The sequence below is a fragment of the Sceloporus undulatus genome, chromosome 7 (genome assembly GCF_019175285.1).
Source record: "Sceloporus undulatus isolate JIND9_A2432 ecotype Alabama chromosome 7, SceUnd_v1.1, whole genome shotgun sequence".
Classification (NCBI taxonomy): Eukaryota; Metazoa; Chordata; class Lepidosauria; order Squamata; family Phrynosomatidae; genus Sceloporus; species Sceloporus undulatus.
This window is the reverse complement of record NC_056528.1, coordinates 41063152-41080733: the sequence shown is the minus strand read 5'-3', so window position 1 is coordinate 41080733 and position 17582 is coordinate 41063152. Positions and strand designations below refer to the sequence as shown.

Sequence of the window (17582 nt, the reverse complement as noted above, 5' to 3'; positions counted from 1 at the left end):
TTCAATACAGCAAAAAAGAGATATAAAAGGCTACAGCAGTTACAGAACCATAGCAGTAATCTACACAAGCAAAATAATGCTCAAAATTTTACAACACAAACTCAAACCATAAATGGAGAGATAATATCCAGATGTCCAAGTGGGGTTTGGGAAAGGAAGAGGCACTAGGGACTAACACTGTAAACATATGATGGTCAATGGAACACACAAAGGAATTCTAGAGGGGGGAAATCAGCATGTGTTTTACAGAGTACAGCAAATAATTTGATTGTATAGATCACAAAAACCTACAGATTGCTCTAAAGCAGACCTGCACAACTTGGCAGTAGGAAGGGGCCAGAATTAAAATAGGTTAACTTATTTGGGTCGCAGATAGGTTTTAATTAACTATTAATTAATAATTATTAATTAATAATAGTTAACATTATTAATACTAATTCCCCCACTCCTCCTCTGCCTGACCTTTTCCTCAAGAGAAAGCCGAGCAGCATAGGATTATTGCAAGTGTTCACCAATCCTTATCTTCCAGCCAGCCTTCTCCTAAAGAGAAAGGCTAGCAGTGGAGGGCCCTTGTAGGGCAAGTATTTGCCCACCTTCCTCTGTCGCCACCTGGCCTCCTCCTCAGGAGAAGGTCGGTTGGTGAAGAAGTCTTGCTCAGTAAGCATTTGCCCATTCTCCTTTTCTGCTGCCTGGCCTTCTCCTTGAAGTCATTCCACATCGTCACAGGCCACCCAAAATCTTTGGTGGGCTGCATGCAGCTCCCGGGCCATATGTTGTGTAGGCCTCCTCTAAAGGTTATGGGAATGCCACTGCATCCAATAGTCCTGATGATAAATCTGTACATAGGACAAGAGGCTACTGGTTGGACAGAATTTGGAGAAACAGATTGATTCCAAATTATCAAAAGGGTCAAGCAAGGATGTGTTCTATCACAAAACTTGTTCAAATTCTATTCAGAAAATGTCATACAAAGAGCAGGTTTAGGCTCAAAAGAAGGAGCAGTAAAGATAGGAGGAAGGAACATCTACAATCTTAGATATGTGGACAACAGCATATTACTAGTGGAAAACATCAGACTTGAAACAATTACGAAAGAAAGTCAAAGAAGAAAACACAAATGCAGGCTGAATGCCGAACATAAAGAGAACAAATAATGACCATGGAAGAAATACATAAATTCAACTTAAGACTACGGGGCTCAACAGATGGGCGGCTCCATGCCACTCGTCTTTGCCCTGCATCGTTGCTGCAGCCACCAAACAGCGCGGCAACGATGGACTGCCGAAAAGAAGCTGCCTAGAGCAGCTTCTTTTTTGCGGCGCCGTAAACAGGAAAGGGTGCCGCCATGACAACACTTCCTGCCAGTGACGTCTGCACACTGCGTGGCACATGTGTCATCATGGCGGCCCCCATGCGGACAAGTCCGAGCCATGATGGCACTGCCTGCGTGTACTAGAGTTCAGGAGCGTGTGGTTGCTCCATTCTGCTGAAGCCTAATTTTGGCCCCAGCGGCAGTCTCTCCGGGCCAATGAAATTGAAATAGTTAAAGATTTCCCATACCCAGGATCAGAACGGTGACTGCAGAAATATGAAATATTTCTGTGTGGGTAGTAATTTGGAATGTGAAGATATGTCTACAAAAGATCAAGAAACACAAGAAAATACCAGGGCCTGAAAGTTTTGCTTGACTGTCCATCTGGCATTTGGAACTTCTTCACATACCAACTGATCGATTTTAGATCCAAAATAGCCCTCCAGTTTTGATCTTTTTGGAAACTAAAAAAATAAGGAATGACAGCATTTGTTCTTTGAGAGGATGGAACAGGTTCAGTAGTCCCTATGTCAACAACATGTTGAGTATCTTCTTGTACCAGATAATTTTATATTCATTTTTTGATTTTGGGGAACAAATAAAGAAATTGAGAAGTAAAAATAGATTAGGTTACCCTCCTTCAAATGTTTCAAAACCACTGGTCTAAGGTGGTATCTTCCCAGATGCAGACAAAGAAATGAAGTCTTCCTCCCATCAGTGAGGGCAGAGAATCAGGCCTGAGGAGATTTGCACATGTTTGTTGCCTGAGTTGTTGACATTGTTGTTAATGTTACATCTATGTTGTCCCTGCTGTGGGGGACTGCCCAAATTGGTATCTATACTTAGATCACTCTGGTCTCCCAAATCTGTTGTCCCTGAGTTGAAAGGAACTTTAACTTTGTAAGGTCAAAAGATCCCAATTCCCATTATGTGGGGGACAGGGGCTGATGGAGAAAGTGGGAATAGATAGGAGTGCCTTGAAATACCATTGTTCTTGGGTTATACAGACTCACTTACAAAAATCTGGATGGAGGGTCTGTCAAGTCACCACAGAAAAAGGGATTAGATTATCAATTACCCGACTAGCAATTTGGATCATTGTCCTGTCGCTAGGCCCACTTCAATTCTAGTGTTTGTAGTGTGAGACATCCTAGTCCAGGATGGAGAGAACTCCACCCCAGCTGCACCATTTCCCTCATCAGCTCCACTTGAATGAACGTAGTGGCAATGGAGTCACCAGAGCGAGAAATTGTAACTACAAGTAGTGCTGTGGCTACAACTGGAATCAAACCAAAAGTAATCAAGGTGTAGAATAAAATCCCTCCTTATAGGATGGCAATGTGTCATGTTGAGGAGATGGAAGAATGGCCAGAGGCCAAACAAGTTGAGAGATAATAGTTGATTGCCTGTGGTGGAGAAAAACTCATTGATCTGAAATGGCAGGTGGAACCGAGAAAGATTACAATGAAATGGTAGGCAAGACTGCAAGGTTGCAGGAATATTTGGTACTGATATTGTGTGGGATTGTACTTCAGCTGACACTGATTTGATAGGTTCCACTGTTGACATCATGAGACATGACTCCAGGACTTCATAAATAGGCTTATCAGTCCACTTCGCTATCTTTTTATCTTTTTTCAGTTCCGAAACTGATCTCAGTTCCTCAAAGGCATGACATTTCTTCTGACTGATCTTTTCCGAAGCATGCTGCTCATATTTGGACTTTTTCAGATAATGAGCAGTAATAGCAATTGCCAACAACACCCTTCAACTGATACTGCAGAAGACTGTATGAAACATTCCTGTCAATGATACCAAAGTTCCTATAGTGGATACTGAAACTGTCAGTCAAAAAAAAAAGTCATCAGTCTCGACATCTTTGCTGCAGAAGAAAGTTTTGGCTACTCCTGTAATTTAATAAAGCACTGTAGAATGAATTCTTAGCTGCCACTTGTTCCAAGAGTTGGAGACACTTGTTCCAAAGATCAATATTCAGGCAAGAAGCTCAGTTTTTAATAGCTTCGCTAGTAAAACGCCAGCAGATTCAGCAATGCTGGTGACGTGTTCCTCTCCGAGGCAAAATAAACACTCCAAATGAACACCTGACCAAGAAACTTTGCATCCACAGGTGGAGCAGCATTTAAACAGAGAAGTAGAGGCCCTATGAGAAGAAGGGAAAGAAAAGGGAGGAGTCATGAAGTAAAGAAAGAGAGAGTGAGTGGGTGGTAGTAGAAGAAAAAGAAGAACCTCAGGAGGAGAATAGACAAGACAATAGATGAAATAAAAAGGAAAAATGGTATCTAACACTAGAGCATACCAAGAGAGTGACTTATTTGTTTGACAAAAGAAAACAGAGAATGATAGCTTGGCGAGCTAGGACATGTACTGTAAGCAGGTGGCGGAGGGGTGCCTGCCAAGCTATTCAGCTCTGGAACATTCTATTGGGGTCTCTTCACAAGTGTGAAAGCCCCTTGTGTAAGGCACAGAGACTACAAAGAAAAATAGGGAAAAACTGAACCTTCTGGAGCCATAGGGGAGATTGGGGAAAATGATGTACCAAGCACCTCACTGTCCAGCATGGCTATTGATAAGGTGCTGGAGAAAACACTGGCCAGACAGTGATTGGGGAGCAATCTGCAGCACCCCAGAAACCATTTGACTGGGGCTCTACCTGGATTAATGGGTAGGTTTTTGCTGTCACGTTCAGTCATTAACAACTGTAAACACAACTCTCAAAAGTTACAAGAGTGCATATCCGGCCGAACAAAATGCCACCACCCATGTTTTTTATATGTAGATCCTTGTCTATATTTCTATACTGTCAACACACCACAGAAGAAAAATGGTATTGTAGAATCTGCAGGAGAGGTATTCCAAATTATCCTTTATGAATGTACACCACACTAGCTCAAACACTGCAAGCGGAGAGTCACTCTAGGAGCACCGCAAGTTACTTTAGGAGCACTTAGGCTAAGAAAATAAAATTGAATTCTGCATGAAGCCCAACAGAAATTGTACCCCAAATGCCCAGGCCAATATTTTGTCAGGCAAAAATGGAAATCTCTATTCCCTACATTATTAATTCAAAGAAATGAAGGAAAAGAAACTCATTTCATTATTTTTGTGAGAGAACTGATACATCAGAATAAGAAAGAAAAATATTCAGAACACAATGTTTTGCTTAGAGGCATGTTGAACCATATATGTTCTGGATACACATTATCAGCAAAAAAAAATATTACTATGATATATCCTTGTTTTGGTTCAGTATATATTCCCATTGCAACAAAAGTATCCAATAAGACATCTGGGTGGAGGACAGTCTGCTCCCAGTTAAAGATTATAATATTTGCACTACCTGGTAAGAGCTCTGGTTTGAAAGTGTGAAATATGACTAGGTTACAAGATGTGGAGTTAGCCAGCTCCATTACATGTTGCTCAGATAAAACTTGTAATTCAATAAAGTGAACCACTTACTTCACAAACCAGTTAACAGCAATACAGTATAGGGAATTCAGTTCTACCATATTATATCATAATGTCTGGAATCTGCAAAACCATTTTAGGGGAGACAGAAACTACTTCCACCATACTCTACAGTTTGATCATCATCCTTACCCCCAGTTATGGCATTAAAAGCTTTCTTCAAATTTTCATATGAATTATAGTAAAAACATATGTCTGCCAAATCACATTAAACAGACGTGCAATAGGTCAATATAATGTGCAGCAATTACCAACGACTTCAAAATTTTTCTTACTGTCAAATCATGCACTTGCAAATTATAGCAAACTATGTTCATACTCACCGGAACTCTACTTCCAATAATCTGCATGCAGTGACCAACCAAGAGTAGTGATAGCAAAAAAATAAAGAAAAGAATAAAATGAGTAGGCTGAAGCAGTCCACACAAATAATCAAGTGTTTAGTTGTTAGTAGCTGTTAAAAAAAATACTTTTCATGACATTGAAAATATTCATAAAGCCATCTCAGCAAGCTATAAAGCAGCTATTTCAAAGTGCATTTTAGTTTTATGTATCCCTAACCTTTTAAGATAGAAAAATGAAGACTTACTTAATTAGAGAAACACTGTACAGCATATTAGTGCATGCAAACACAATGAGCACAGGTTACTTACCTGTAATTGTAGTTCTTCATCTGTGAATTCACACAAATGGGTTTTTCTGCACCAGTGCAGAGACATTCTAGAATCTCTAGGGGAAACTTTTTGGCTGTAGCTCTGCCCACCTAATATACACCCCTAGCAGTTCCACTCATGTTCCTCAGTTCCAATGGATGCCACACAGCAGTATACTGAGGAAATATGTGCAGCACTCAACCTAAGGAGAGGATGAGTGGGTTTGTGTGAATTCACAGATGACCACTCGAAGAACTACAGTTACAGGTAAGCAAGCTGTCCTTCTTCATCATGGTCTCTATGAATCACACAAATGGGCCAGAAAATGTAGGAGATGAAACAATAGCGAAAGAAAGACAAAACAGAAATGACAGAAATCATAGAATCATAGACTTGGAAGAGACCACAGCAGCCATTCTGACCCCCTGCCATGCAGGAAATCTCAATCAAAGCATCCCCGACAGATGGCCATCAAGCCTCTGTTTAAAGACCTCCAGGGTAGGAGACTCCACTACACTCCGAGGCAGTATGTTCCACTGTTGAACAGCCCTTACTGTCAGGACGTTCCTCCTAATCCATTGTTTCAGGTCCTATTCACTAGAGCAGCAGAAAACAAGCTTGCTCCATCCTTAATATGACATCCCTTCTAATATTTAAACAAGGCTATCATATCCCCTGTTATCCTGCTCTTCTCCAGGCTAAACATAGCTAGTTCCCTAATTCACTCCTCTTGTGGCATGGTTTCCAGACCTTTTACCATTTTGATTGCCCTTCTCTGGACACGCTCCAGCTTCTCAACATTCTTTTTGAACTGTGGTGCCCAGAACTGGACACAGTATTTCAGGTGAGGACTAACCAAGGCAGAATAAAGTGGCACTAATAGTTCCCTCAATCTAGACACTATACTTCTATTGATACAGCCTAGAATCACTTTGCCTTTTTAGCTGCCATATCACGCTATTGACTTATGTTCAACTCGTGGTCTACTAGGACTCCTAGATCCCTTTCACAGGTAGTCTCCTTAAGCCAAGTGTCCCCCATCCTATATCTAAGTATTTCATTTTTTTTCCCTAAGTGCAGTACCTTACATTTCTCTGTGTTGAAATTTATTTTGTTAGCTTTGGCCCAGCTTTCTAATCTATGAAAGTCATTTTGAATTTTGATCCGATCCTCTGGTTTATTATCTATTCCTCCTGATTTGGTGTCATATGCAAATCTGATAAGCATGCTCCCTATTCTTTCATCTAAGTCACTGATAAAGAAGTTGAGTAGCACTCAGTCCAGGACAGAACCCTATGGCATCCAGAACAAAGCGGAGCCATTGCTGAGCACCATTTGGGTTTGGTCAATTACAAATCCATTTAATCAATTAAAAATCTATTTAACAGTTGCACTGTCTAACCCACCTTTTACTAGCTTGTTTGCAAGGGTGTCATGGAGGACCTTGTCATAGGCCTTCCGCAAATCAAGATATGCAATATACACACCATTGCCTTTATCTACCAAGCTGGTAATTTTATCCATATAAGAATTCAAATTAGTCTGGCATGACTTGTTTTTCAGAAACGCATGTTGACTTTTTTGTGATTATGGGATTCCCTTCTAACTGTTCACAGACTCTCTGTGGAATGATCTGCTCTTTGTATTGATGTTAGACCAACTGGAAGATCAAATCTGACAAAGGGACTTGCGCTGGTGACAGATGAAAGAAATTAAGAAGGAGGTAGATTTGCAGGCTTTGTCATGTAGGATAGACAGGAGGGGGGCAGTCTTTCTGTCAAGCTACTCAGCTCTAGAACTTTCTTCACAGGCATGGATACACTTAGCCCACTAGGCACAGAGAATATGAATATGAAGAAGAACTGAGCTTGAAAGACTTTGGTAGCAGTTACACTGGGGCCTTGGTATGCACTGGGATTCAGTTCCAGGCCCCCCTCCTATCGATGGATACCAAAATCCATGGATGCTCAATTCCCATTATATACATACACCTCTGGAGACAAGGATTATGTTCACTACTTTACCAAGAAAATTGAGTGGGTGTCTGTTTTTTGTGTTTGTTCGTTTGTTTCTTGTCCCATGTTTCTCCCAATTTGGGACTCAAGGCAGCTTACAATTTATGCTAAAACAAAATACAGTTAAAACAACAGATTATAAAAAAATTAAAAAGCAATTAAATTGGGTATCTTAGGCCCATTACAAACGGGCACCCTAGCACGGACTCAGTCCGTACTAGGGTTAGAAAGGGGTGTCTCTTCCAGTATGAAATGGCGGCGGTCGTTCCACATGGCCACCGCCATCTTGACATAGCGGACGCACTGCGTCTGCACGTCGTGCCCCCGGAAATGACGCCACGAGTGCACGCTTCGGCACTTGCGGCGTCTCTTCCGGGGTGCAATTTTCACGCTCCTTCTTTGCAGAGTCTGGGAACCGCGCCGTTTGGCTGCTGCGGTTCCTGGATCCTGCACCTGGCGGCGGCAGACCGCCAGTTTTCGGCGATCTGTAACCCACCATAAAGATCTTTTATTCATATGGTTGACATAATTTGAAGCCACTTAATGGCACATAACTACCAACAAGTCTTAAAATGAGCATGACTAATTAATAAGCAGCTCATTACGTGAAAGGTTTTGTACTTGTTTTTCTTCTAGACAGTATGGATGAAGTGGAAAGCATACCTCACTTTTTAAAATTTTTGTCTGAGATTCACTTCCGACACACTCCAAAAATTATTTCAAAACCTTTAAATTAGTCTTACCAATAATACTTCTAAATGCAGATGAAGCGTTAATTCATCCTATAATCCTAGATTTTATTTTTATGACACTATGAACTGGATGTCTACATTACACAATGCAGGATGTAATCTTTCAAACTCTAAATCTTTTAGAAGCATACATTGCATCTGTGTGTCTCACTGTATCTGGTTTAAAAAAGTATTACTTGTGGCATTTAACAGAATAAATAGTAAAGCATGCTATTACAAATAAATATTGTATTGTGTGTTTTAAGTGTTACACTATGTACAGGTTTCCAGCTATGCGCATTTATGGTTCTTTCATGGGTTCTTTCCCTTCTATTTCAAATTTATAAACAAACCTGGACAAATATAAATATAATTTTACCATAAATACTTGACTATAAGTTGACCACATGTATAAATCGAGGTTAGGTTTTGAGGCCACAATCATGGATTTTGATATGACCCGTGTATAAGTCAAGGGTAAAACTTAGGGGCATGTGACAAAGCATCTAAAGGATGAAGCAAGGAAAACAATGCCAAACATCTTACAAAATTCCAGCAGGCACAACTGTTTGTGCTCACACTAAAGTCTGGATGGATGAGAGAATGTCCTGATTCCAGGACATATTATGCTCTTGCTTTCCACCAGAGCATCATTCCTTTTTAAATAAGAGTTAAAGTACAGTATATACATTGACCTGTGGATAAGTCAACTCATGTTTTTCAGGTCAATTTTTTGACTAAAAATTCTAGACTTATACATGAGTATATACAGTATTCTCTACTTAATTTTAAACACAATAATGTACAAGGTTATTCATGTACTGTTATCTGCATTTCACACTCAGATTATATTTCTGCCTTTAGGTTGAAAAACAGTACTGAATATACAAGCCTGCATTTCCCAAAGCACTTTACTACAAACAATAACTTGTGTACAAAACTGAGTGAAGATTCATCAGAATTTCAAAGTAAAAACCAAGCAATGCTCTAATTATACTGGAATTAGCTTTGTGGCTAATTTAACTTATCACATGAAACATATTTCTGCCCTTGGATACCAAAACAAATTTTAAAATATGCAGCTAGCCTGTTTTGATAGTGCTACAAATTACAGTGTACGAAGACATTCAATGTCAGATTATAAAGGAGTGTCATAAGAGCAAAAGGTACAAATGGATTAGAAATCGACTTCAGGTGTTTTCCTGAACCGCTGCATGAGGGCTATCCAATGCAGTGGAAACAACAGCTGAAAATTAAAACCATTAATATTATATTAAGATAAAATCCTCAACTTTTTACACATGGAAATAAAATACGACCCCTGTATTCAATGGGAGATATAATCGCAGACTTACCATGGATAGTGAAATGCCTAGAGAGACCATACTTTTTCAGACATGGGTAAGTGAAAGCTGACGTTTCACCTGCATCTGTAGCTGGCGTCTTCAGAGAATAGTGGCATGGAGGTGTAGGGGGTATATCCTTGGTTGAGAGGAAGTGATATACATGTTAATCTCTGTGTTGGTCTGTTGGTGAATGGCAAGTCCTCAGGGTGGGAGAATATACAATGAGGATTTGTGTCTATTTAATTAATGATTCATTGTCTTCTGGGAAACCCCCTGACCCTCTGTGATGTTCATTTGCATGTGCTGAGTCTTGATTTTGGTGTTTTTCAGGACCACAGATGCAGGCAAAATGTCTGGAATAAATTCTTCTAGAACACGTCCACATAGCCCCAAAAGCCCACAAAAAACTATGGATGCCAGCCATGAAAGCCTTCAACTTCACAAAACTGAAGAGGCTTAAAATACAGCATTTCCGGTTTTATAACTTGATTTATTATGGAATTCCAAAGTCTAAAATCTAGCCTGCTTATTGTAACAAGCTTTTGAAATGCAAACAGTTATCTTCACAGAAAGGAAAGGATTAGAAGTCATCACCTACAACTCAGGGAACTACATCACTGAAATGATACAACATTTTAATGAGTTTATCATTTCTCATTACATCAGTACGCAAAAATAATGTATTTGTCAGGATTCAAAGAACCAGGTAAACCATAGCAGTTTGCAGTGGTATCAGGAGTAAAGTATCTATAATGGAACTATTCTTGAAATGAATTGATCTTAAAAGTAAACTGCATGCACAGAAGTGAGGATATGATCCCTGGTCCCAGTTCTACAATAGTACAGAAACTAGAACATCAACCAATATCAGATAATATGATCTAAGAGTTCGTAATTTCATACTTTGTTTTAAAACAGCTATAAATTATCTTTAAATTAGTACTATCCACGGTGCAAAAGTATGTGAAAAACCTTGAAAATTATTCTGGCTCAATGGGCTTAGGGTATTTATTGGTTTAAGACAGAAGCATGTTTCACACTACCAAGCAGTTGTGAGATATGTAATACATTCTAATTAAGGCTTAAACCCATAAATGATTTTATGAAAGAATATTTGTAAGTACTCTAAGAAGAATAAAATGAAGCAGAAAACTGAAGATTTTAACTGAAAATTGGAGGTGATGTTCAGAGTATTAGTCTCACTTATATTGAGGTGAGTGGAGGGGGACTTACTACTTACAGATTTGGCAGTTGCAGAAATGTATTGGACAACCATCTCACGTTTTGTGGTCAAGTCTTTATTCCGTAAAGGAGCTTTTCGCTCTTCATTCAGGTTCATGTCTTCCTGTAAAATAGAAAATGATTATAATATTACTAAGATTGGACTACTATTTCACAGTTTTAATCTTCATACGTACATATACTAAGAATGACTCTATGTTTAAGGAGAGAGTAACAATGACTGGCTTACAACAAACAGGCTATTTGATATCATTATCCCATGTTATATAGTTTACATGAATGGTCTTAATGCACATCTCAAATGCTTTTCATTTACAGTCAAGGGCAAGAATACAAAATTTCCAAGACTTGAAGTCATACCACACACAGCCCCAAGTCCAAGATGAAAAGGACAAGAACAAAATGGCATCCCCCAGGTTCTTGCCTCGTTGGGGGGGCGGGGGCTTCCAACAAGAATGGGCTAGGTTTGGTTCTTCATTGGACAGCTAGGCTGCAAGAAAAGGATGGCCCACCACACGTGCCTGCTTGCCTCTCCTTGCTATGGTCTGGTTGTACAGGGCAAACTGGGCTGGTACAAGGAGTAGGGCCATGCACATGCGCACACATGCTCCCGCCTCGCCTCCCAAATAGTTCACTGTTGGCTGCCATGCCCTCGCGAACTAGGCCACGTGCCAAATGTGGCACATGTGCCATAGGTTCACCAACATGGTGTTAACCTATATTATTCCCTTTCATCATGATTTCCTGAATTCATCTTGTAGTGAGAATTGATAACTGATAATTAGGAAAGCACTGGGAAAACTCACAGAAGTATCACTTTTTACACTGTCCATCGTACAAAAAGCAAATACATTGTTCATAACACAAAAAAGGTATTGAGCAAAAACCTTACCATCATTTTTTCAAATAGATCCATAACTTCTTTTTCTGACAAATTCATTGAGCGTTCATCAAACAGCGGCTGAGCCATTGGCAGTTCATTTATAGAAGTCTGTGAATCAATGGGGTGCTGAATCAGAAGCTTCTCCTTTTTGACACCTGATTTCCTAAAACTGGTTATTCTGTCACGCTGCAAAAAATAATAATAATAATTATCTAAGTGCTGGTGTGGAAGAGAAACATAATCATGCCAAAGATAATCAAACTTTAACTACAGTTCTGAAACTGTGGAACTAATGCTTTGCTTAATCTAACAATGGGTCTGCTCCATTTGAAAATGCCACCTTTTTCCAATATACAATTTGTAATCTAAGTTATTAAATCCAATGCAATGTTAAGCCAAATAAGGCAACCTAATATTTAGGCACATAATGTGGTATGCATCACTTACCTAGAATCAGAACTATGTGTAGTCATCATAAATTCTGAATCTCCTAATTCTACACTAAACAATTTTGAGCCAGGTAACTGTAACTGTTATACAATCTAAATAAACTGCTTAGTTTGCTAAAGTTTTACTGTTATTAATCATGAGGCAAACCAGGACCTCATGAAAATATTTTTCATCCTGAAATTCATTTCTATATGAATTAAACAAAGTAAGTGAAAACAATCTTTTGAGGATGCTCAGCTCTCCATCCAATATTAGACTTCATTCTTCTGTAAAATATTAACAGAATCATAGAGTACATATAACTGGGATTACATACACACACATGCATGAGAACTTAAAGGGAAAATCCAGTTCTCCACAGATTGACAAATGGAGGTTATTTCAACAGGGTATATCAAAACTGGAAAATTTATCTACTCCAGAATCATGACAGCCCTATTTTAAAGCATCTTTAGATCACTCTTTAAGTCTCTTTTTATCACTCATCGTACAAGTTAGCTATTAAACTGCTTCAAAACAAACCTTTTACATGCTTAGTAGGCATTAGTTGCAGGTAACATTAAGAAGCAGAATACTGGAGATATAATTGTTTAGTCAGTCTCTTATTCCTCTTAACAACACATGCATGCATATTAGTAGAAGAGAATAATCTCTACTTCTGCTTGTCACGACTGCATTCTGCATAGAAAGGGTCGGGAGGGGGGAAGAAAACTGGATGCTACTTTGGGAAGCATGGAGAAAGTTCTATCTGAAATGAATTCCCTGGATGCAGCTTAGTAAGGCAGTCTTTGTGAAATGATATCTATATGTGAACATCTGTGACAGTGACAGCACTAAAAGTGTCCAAACACCTTAGAGACAGAGTAAGAAAATATGATATGCAGGAGAAGGGAGTCTTAAACCAAAGGTCGGGGAACCTTGAAATCAATCGTTCAAACTTGGTGTTGGATTACAACTGCCATCATCCTTAACAAACTGTCATGCAGGTTAGATTGCTGAGAGCGATAGTCACGAAAATCCAAGAATAAGAACCATTTCATTATAGGAAGTTAGAGATTATTCAGTAGAGCACTTCATACTCTTAGTGTTTCGCTTTGCAAAGTTACTCATATGCAGTACAAGCAGGCATGCATTACAAAAAAGAATACAAACCCAGTACATGAGACTCTTACCACATCATCTGCCAAAGTTTTAATCTGTAGGTTCTATTCAAAAATCAAGAAAATGAGAAAGAGTGGGTTACCCACTTTTTAAAAAGTAACATTACATTTCTTCTGTCAATGTCTCAAAATCACTCTATCCTCCTTTTTCGCCTGCTAAAAGCAGAGTATTGGCACCCTCATGAACCAAGCATTTAAAATTACCACTACAAAATTTCTGCCTGGCTACATATCACCAATGTACTTCATAAATTGGCCATCTGTCAGGGGTGCTTTGATTGTCAGTTCCTGCATGTCAGGGCACTGGACTGGACAGCCCTTGTGGTCTCTTCCAACTTTATGATTCTATACAGAAATGTACAATGCAGATCAGGCCCAAACTCTCCCGAGAAGCAAAGATGACTAAACTGAGATGGTTTCTATTTTGACCGTATCATGAGAAAAGACTCACTAAAAAAGACTATAACGGTTGGTAAAATGAAGGGCAATAAGAAAAGAGGAGGAACACATTCCAGGTGGGTAGATTCAGTCAGAAAAGTCACAGCCATGAGTCTACAGGAGCTGAGCAAGGCAGTTGAGGATAGGGTGGCCTTTCACAGGGTCACCATGGGTCAAAGGTGATTCAAAGGCGATTAACAACAAGCCAAACATACAAATAAATGGGTCTTATAGAAAATCACAACTGAACTTGCCCTAGAAGCCAGGAAGACTAAGATAATCATACTTGGACATATCGTTAGAAATCACGACTCACTAAAAAAAGACAATGATGCTTGGCAAGACAGAAGGCAGTAAGATGGAAGTCCTCAAAAAAGGAAGCCATGGCCTTGAGTTTACAAGACCTGGACAGGGCTGTTGATAAAAGGGTTTCTTGGAGGATTCTCATTATCAATCTTGGAGGTCGCCACAAGCAGAGGTCTACTTGGTGGCAGTTAACAACAACAAAGGAAAGAGTTTGCTTCTATCGAAAGGCTCAGGTATAAGAGTAATCAGAACAATGTAAGATCTTTAGTTTTTTGTGGGGTTTTCAGGCTATCTGGCCATGTTCTGGAAGAGTTTCTTCCTGATGTTTCGCCAGCATCTGTGGCTGGCGAAACGTCAGGAAGAAACTCTTCTAGAACATGGCCACATAGCTCTAGAACCCCACAAAAAGCTATGGATGCCAGCCATGAAAGCCTTCAACTCCACAATGTAGATCTTGTTTGGTGTTAGAGAATTAGACTAGCTCAAGTTCAATTTTCTACTTAATCATGAAACTTTTTGGATAAAAGTCAACATTATTACTCCGCCTAACCTGACTCACAGAGCTGTTGCAAGAATAAAATGGAGAGAAAGAGCTATGCATGGCATTGATCGCCACTGACAAAAGACAGGATGTAAATGCAGAAATAAGTTTAAGAAACAATGAGAGATTCAAGACTGTAGGAAACACAAGAACAATCTACTTAAAGAACCTAGCAAGTTTCTTCTCTCACTTGTTCACTAATTCACAGTGAGGCTTAGGAAATCTTATTTAAGTCACACTCTTCTCTCTGTCCCTAAGGACCTAAACAGACGGCACGGTAAAGCCGGCTTCTAGCTGACTTGGGGGTGTGGCGTTTAGACATGCCATGTCCCCGAGTCACCCAGAAGCCGCATTGGCAATTACACACCAACCAGCTTCCTGGTGACTTGGAGGCATGGTGTATAGACACCACTCGCTGTGGCTCCAATCCTTCAGGGCCATGCGTTTCACCCCAAGGACTGCCAAATTTGGAACCTACTGCTGCAGATTTTTTAAAAGCAATTTGTCTGCAAAAGTAGTTGAGACTGTTCCGCCTTCATACAATGAAAAGCTACACCTTCACAAGGCAAGGGTAGTTGCAAACAGAGGGCTCTTCCCGGCAGGGCTGATCAAACAGCTGTCAAGTCCACAGCCTCTATAGCAGCAGGCCTGCACAACATATAGCCCAGGGCCCACATGCTGACCACCAAAGGTTTTTGGGTGGTCCACAAGGATGTGAAATGGTTTCAAGGCTCCTCCACTACTTGGCCTCCTCCTGAGCAGAGGGCCATGTGGAGGAGGACGAGGAGGAAGAAGGGCTAACGCTGACCCTGCAAGGCTCCTCAGCTTGAGGAGAAGGCTGAGCGAAGGAAGAGGAGGAGAGGCAAACATTTGTCCTGTAAGGCTCCTCCGCTGTTCTACTTTCTCCTGAGGAGAAGGCCAGGGGGCAGCAGGAGAAAGACAGGTGAATGCTTGCCCAGAAATGAAGGAGGGGGACAGCTTCCTTCTGAGAAGGACAGGAGGAGGAAGAGGGGCAAACACTCACCCCTTAGGCCTCCTCCATTGCTCAGCCTTCTTCTGAACGGTGGGAGAGGACAAAGAAAGGCAAGGCTCCTCCACTGTTTGGCTTTCTCCTGAGGAAAGGGCCAGGTGGAGGAGGAGGAGGAGAATTAGTATTAATCTATTCTAATTAATAATATTAATTAATATTATTAATTGATATTAATTCATACACCTACTGCCATATTCTGCAGGTCTTCTCTATAGATTCAGGACTAGGGCACTAAAAGTAACTGACAAAAAACCCCCACACTCAGCAAACAGATCCATGGCACTGTCCTTCTTCTGCTCCCTCTTTGAATGAATCCCAGCAGCCATCCCCTTAGATGTAACTTGTGTGAACGTATTGACCTTTAGTAACGCTTGACACCAGCTCATCAGCTGGGTTTCTGGAATGACATTATACAAGAGGCTTCATAAAGGAATCATATTCCAAGACAGTGACAGAAGACCTTTAATGGCTCCTTCTTTTACTCTGAATTCAAAGCACAGCGTCCACAGTTTGTTTTGTCGTACTGCTGTCTGTTGATGGAGTTGCCGAGTTCTTTCTTATTTAGTGTGTGTATATTGTCTTGATTGACCTTCTACAATGAAGCAGATAGAAAAGGGAATGGCAGTGGGGAAGGAAGGGGAAAAGTCCAGCAGATCTTCTCTCCTTCTGAGGCCTGGGTCAAGGCAGATGGACTGGAGGGAGGGCCCTTCTTCTTACTCTGATCAGGCCCTATTGGAGCTGCCCTGCCCTTCTCTCCCTCTGGATCAGTGGTTCCCAACCTGTGAGTCAGGGCACCTTTGGAGGCTGAATGACCCTTTCATGGGGGTCGCCTAAGACCTTTGGAAAACACATATTCGCATGTAGTGATGGAAGTAATTTTATGGGGGGGGGTGTCACCATAACATGAGGAACTTAAAGGCTCGCGGCATCAGAAAAGTTGAGAGCCACTGCTCTGGATGATGGCGGATGGGCTTCTTGCCTGGAGGTGTGTTGACTGTAATAAAGGCTTTGATTGATTGACTTCTTCTTTCCAGGCAAGTCATGATGGAGCTGGCCTCAGGAAGACAGCTCCAGGAAAAGAGACCCCAGCCCAACATTAGGAGGGGCTTCCTGACAGTCAGGGCTGTTTGACCGAGGGATATATAATCTTGGGAGAGTAGTGGAGTCTCCTTCCTTGGAGGTCTTTAAGCAGAGACTGGATGGCCATCTGTCAATGGGGATGCTTCGACTGGGAGTTCCTGCATGGCAGAGGAAGGGGGCTGGGCTGGATCAGGGCCCTCCTTGGGGCCTCTCCCAACTCTATGGTCCTATAATGGAAGTTCTCAGTCTCCAGGGTGTGACCATGGAGGGCAGATTGCCTTAGCCTGGCATTTGGAGGCAGATGGGGATTGCCTTGGTGCAAAAGGCATGACCGTTTGGCGTGAAATGGGAACAGGCACCGCTCCCTCCCTCCCTCCCTCCTTCCCTCCTTCCTTCCTTCCTTCCCTCTCTCCTTCTTTCTCGCTCACCAGCTTGGGCTTATTCTTGCCCTCGTCCTCCGAGGCAGGAGCCGGGGAGCGGCCTCCCCCCGAGGCGCCGCCCCGCTTAGGGTTCCCCTTGCCCAGCCCTTCCTCGGCCGCGTTCTCCATGCCTCCTTTAGCCCCTCAGGGCCCCATAGACGCTCCAGAGGGGCTTAAAGCGCCTCGCGGAACCTCCCTCTTGACGGCCGCCTCGGCCCTTCCGCTCCGCTCGCGACGCCTCCTGTCAAATCTCCCGGAGTGCGCATGCGCCAAGCAGCAAAGCGAGAGGAGAGGCGCCGGAGAGCCGTCGCTTTCCTCTTTCTAGGAGAGGGAGGGGGGAGGAGAGGGCGCCGCGCACGCGCACAACGCTCTCTGAGGCAGCTGCCCTTACTCTGGGTTCAGAACGAGGCCAATTAGGAACCCGGAAGCGATGCGCTTTAAAAGGAAAGGAGGGGGAAAATGCCCGGATGGAAAGGAATGTTGGGAAGCG

The 17582-nt window shown here is 41.6% G+C and overlaps 1 protein-coding gene across 6 annotated transcripts in view; it reads right to left on the bottom strand.

Moving 5' to 3' along the window:
• The window catches only part of DIAPH2 (diaphanous related formin 2), a 111332-nt gene extending 93969 nt beyond the window's left edge, over nt 1-17363 (bottom strand). Inside the window, exons 1-5 of one of the 6 annotated variants that reach the window (XR_006104929.1) lie at nt 17102-17359; nt 13291-13323; nt 11678-11854; nt 10784-10888; nt 5122-5142 (exon numbers count right to left, since the gene is read on the bottom strand). Coding sequence is in view for 5 of the 6 variants with exons in the window: in XM_042478066.1 (XP_042334000.1) it covers nt 5122-5142; nt 10784-10888; nt 11678-11854; nt 13291-13323; nt 17102-17221 (456 nt within the window). In the remaining variant the exon portion in view is untranslated. Of the gene's footprint in view, nt 1-5121; nt 5143-10783; nt 10889-11677; nt 11855-13290; nt 13324-17101 lie in introns of all 6 variants that reach the window. The other 5 variants (XM_042478066.1, XM_042478063.1, XM_042478067.1 and 2 more) reach the window with 5 other exon arrangements.
• Nucleotides 17364-17582: the final 219 nt, after the last annotated feature.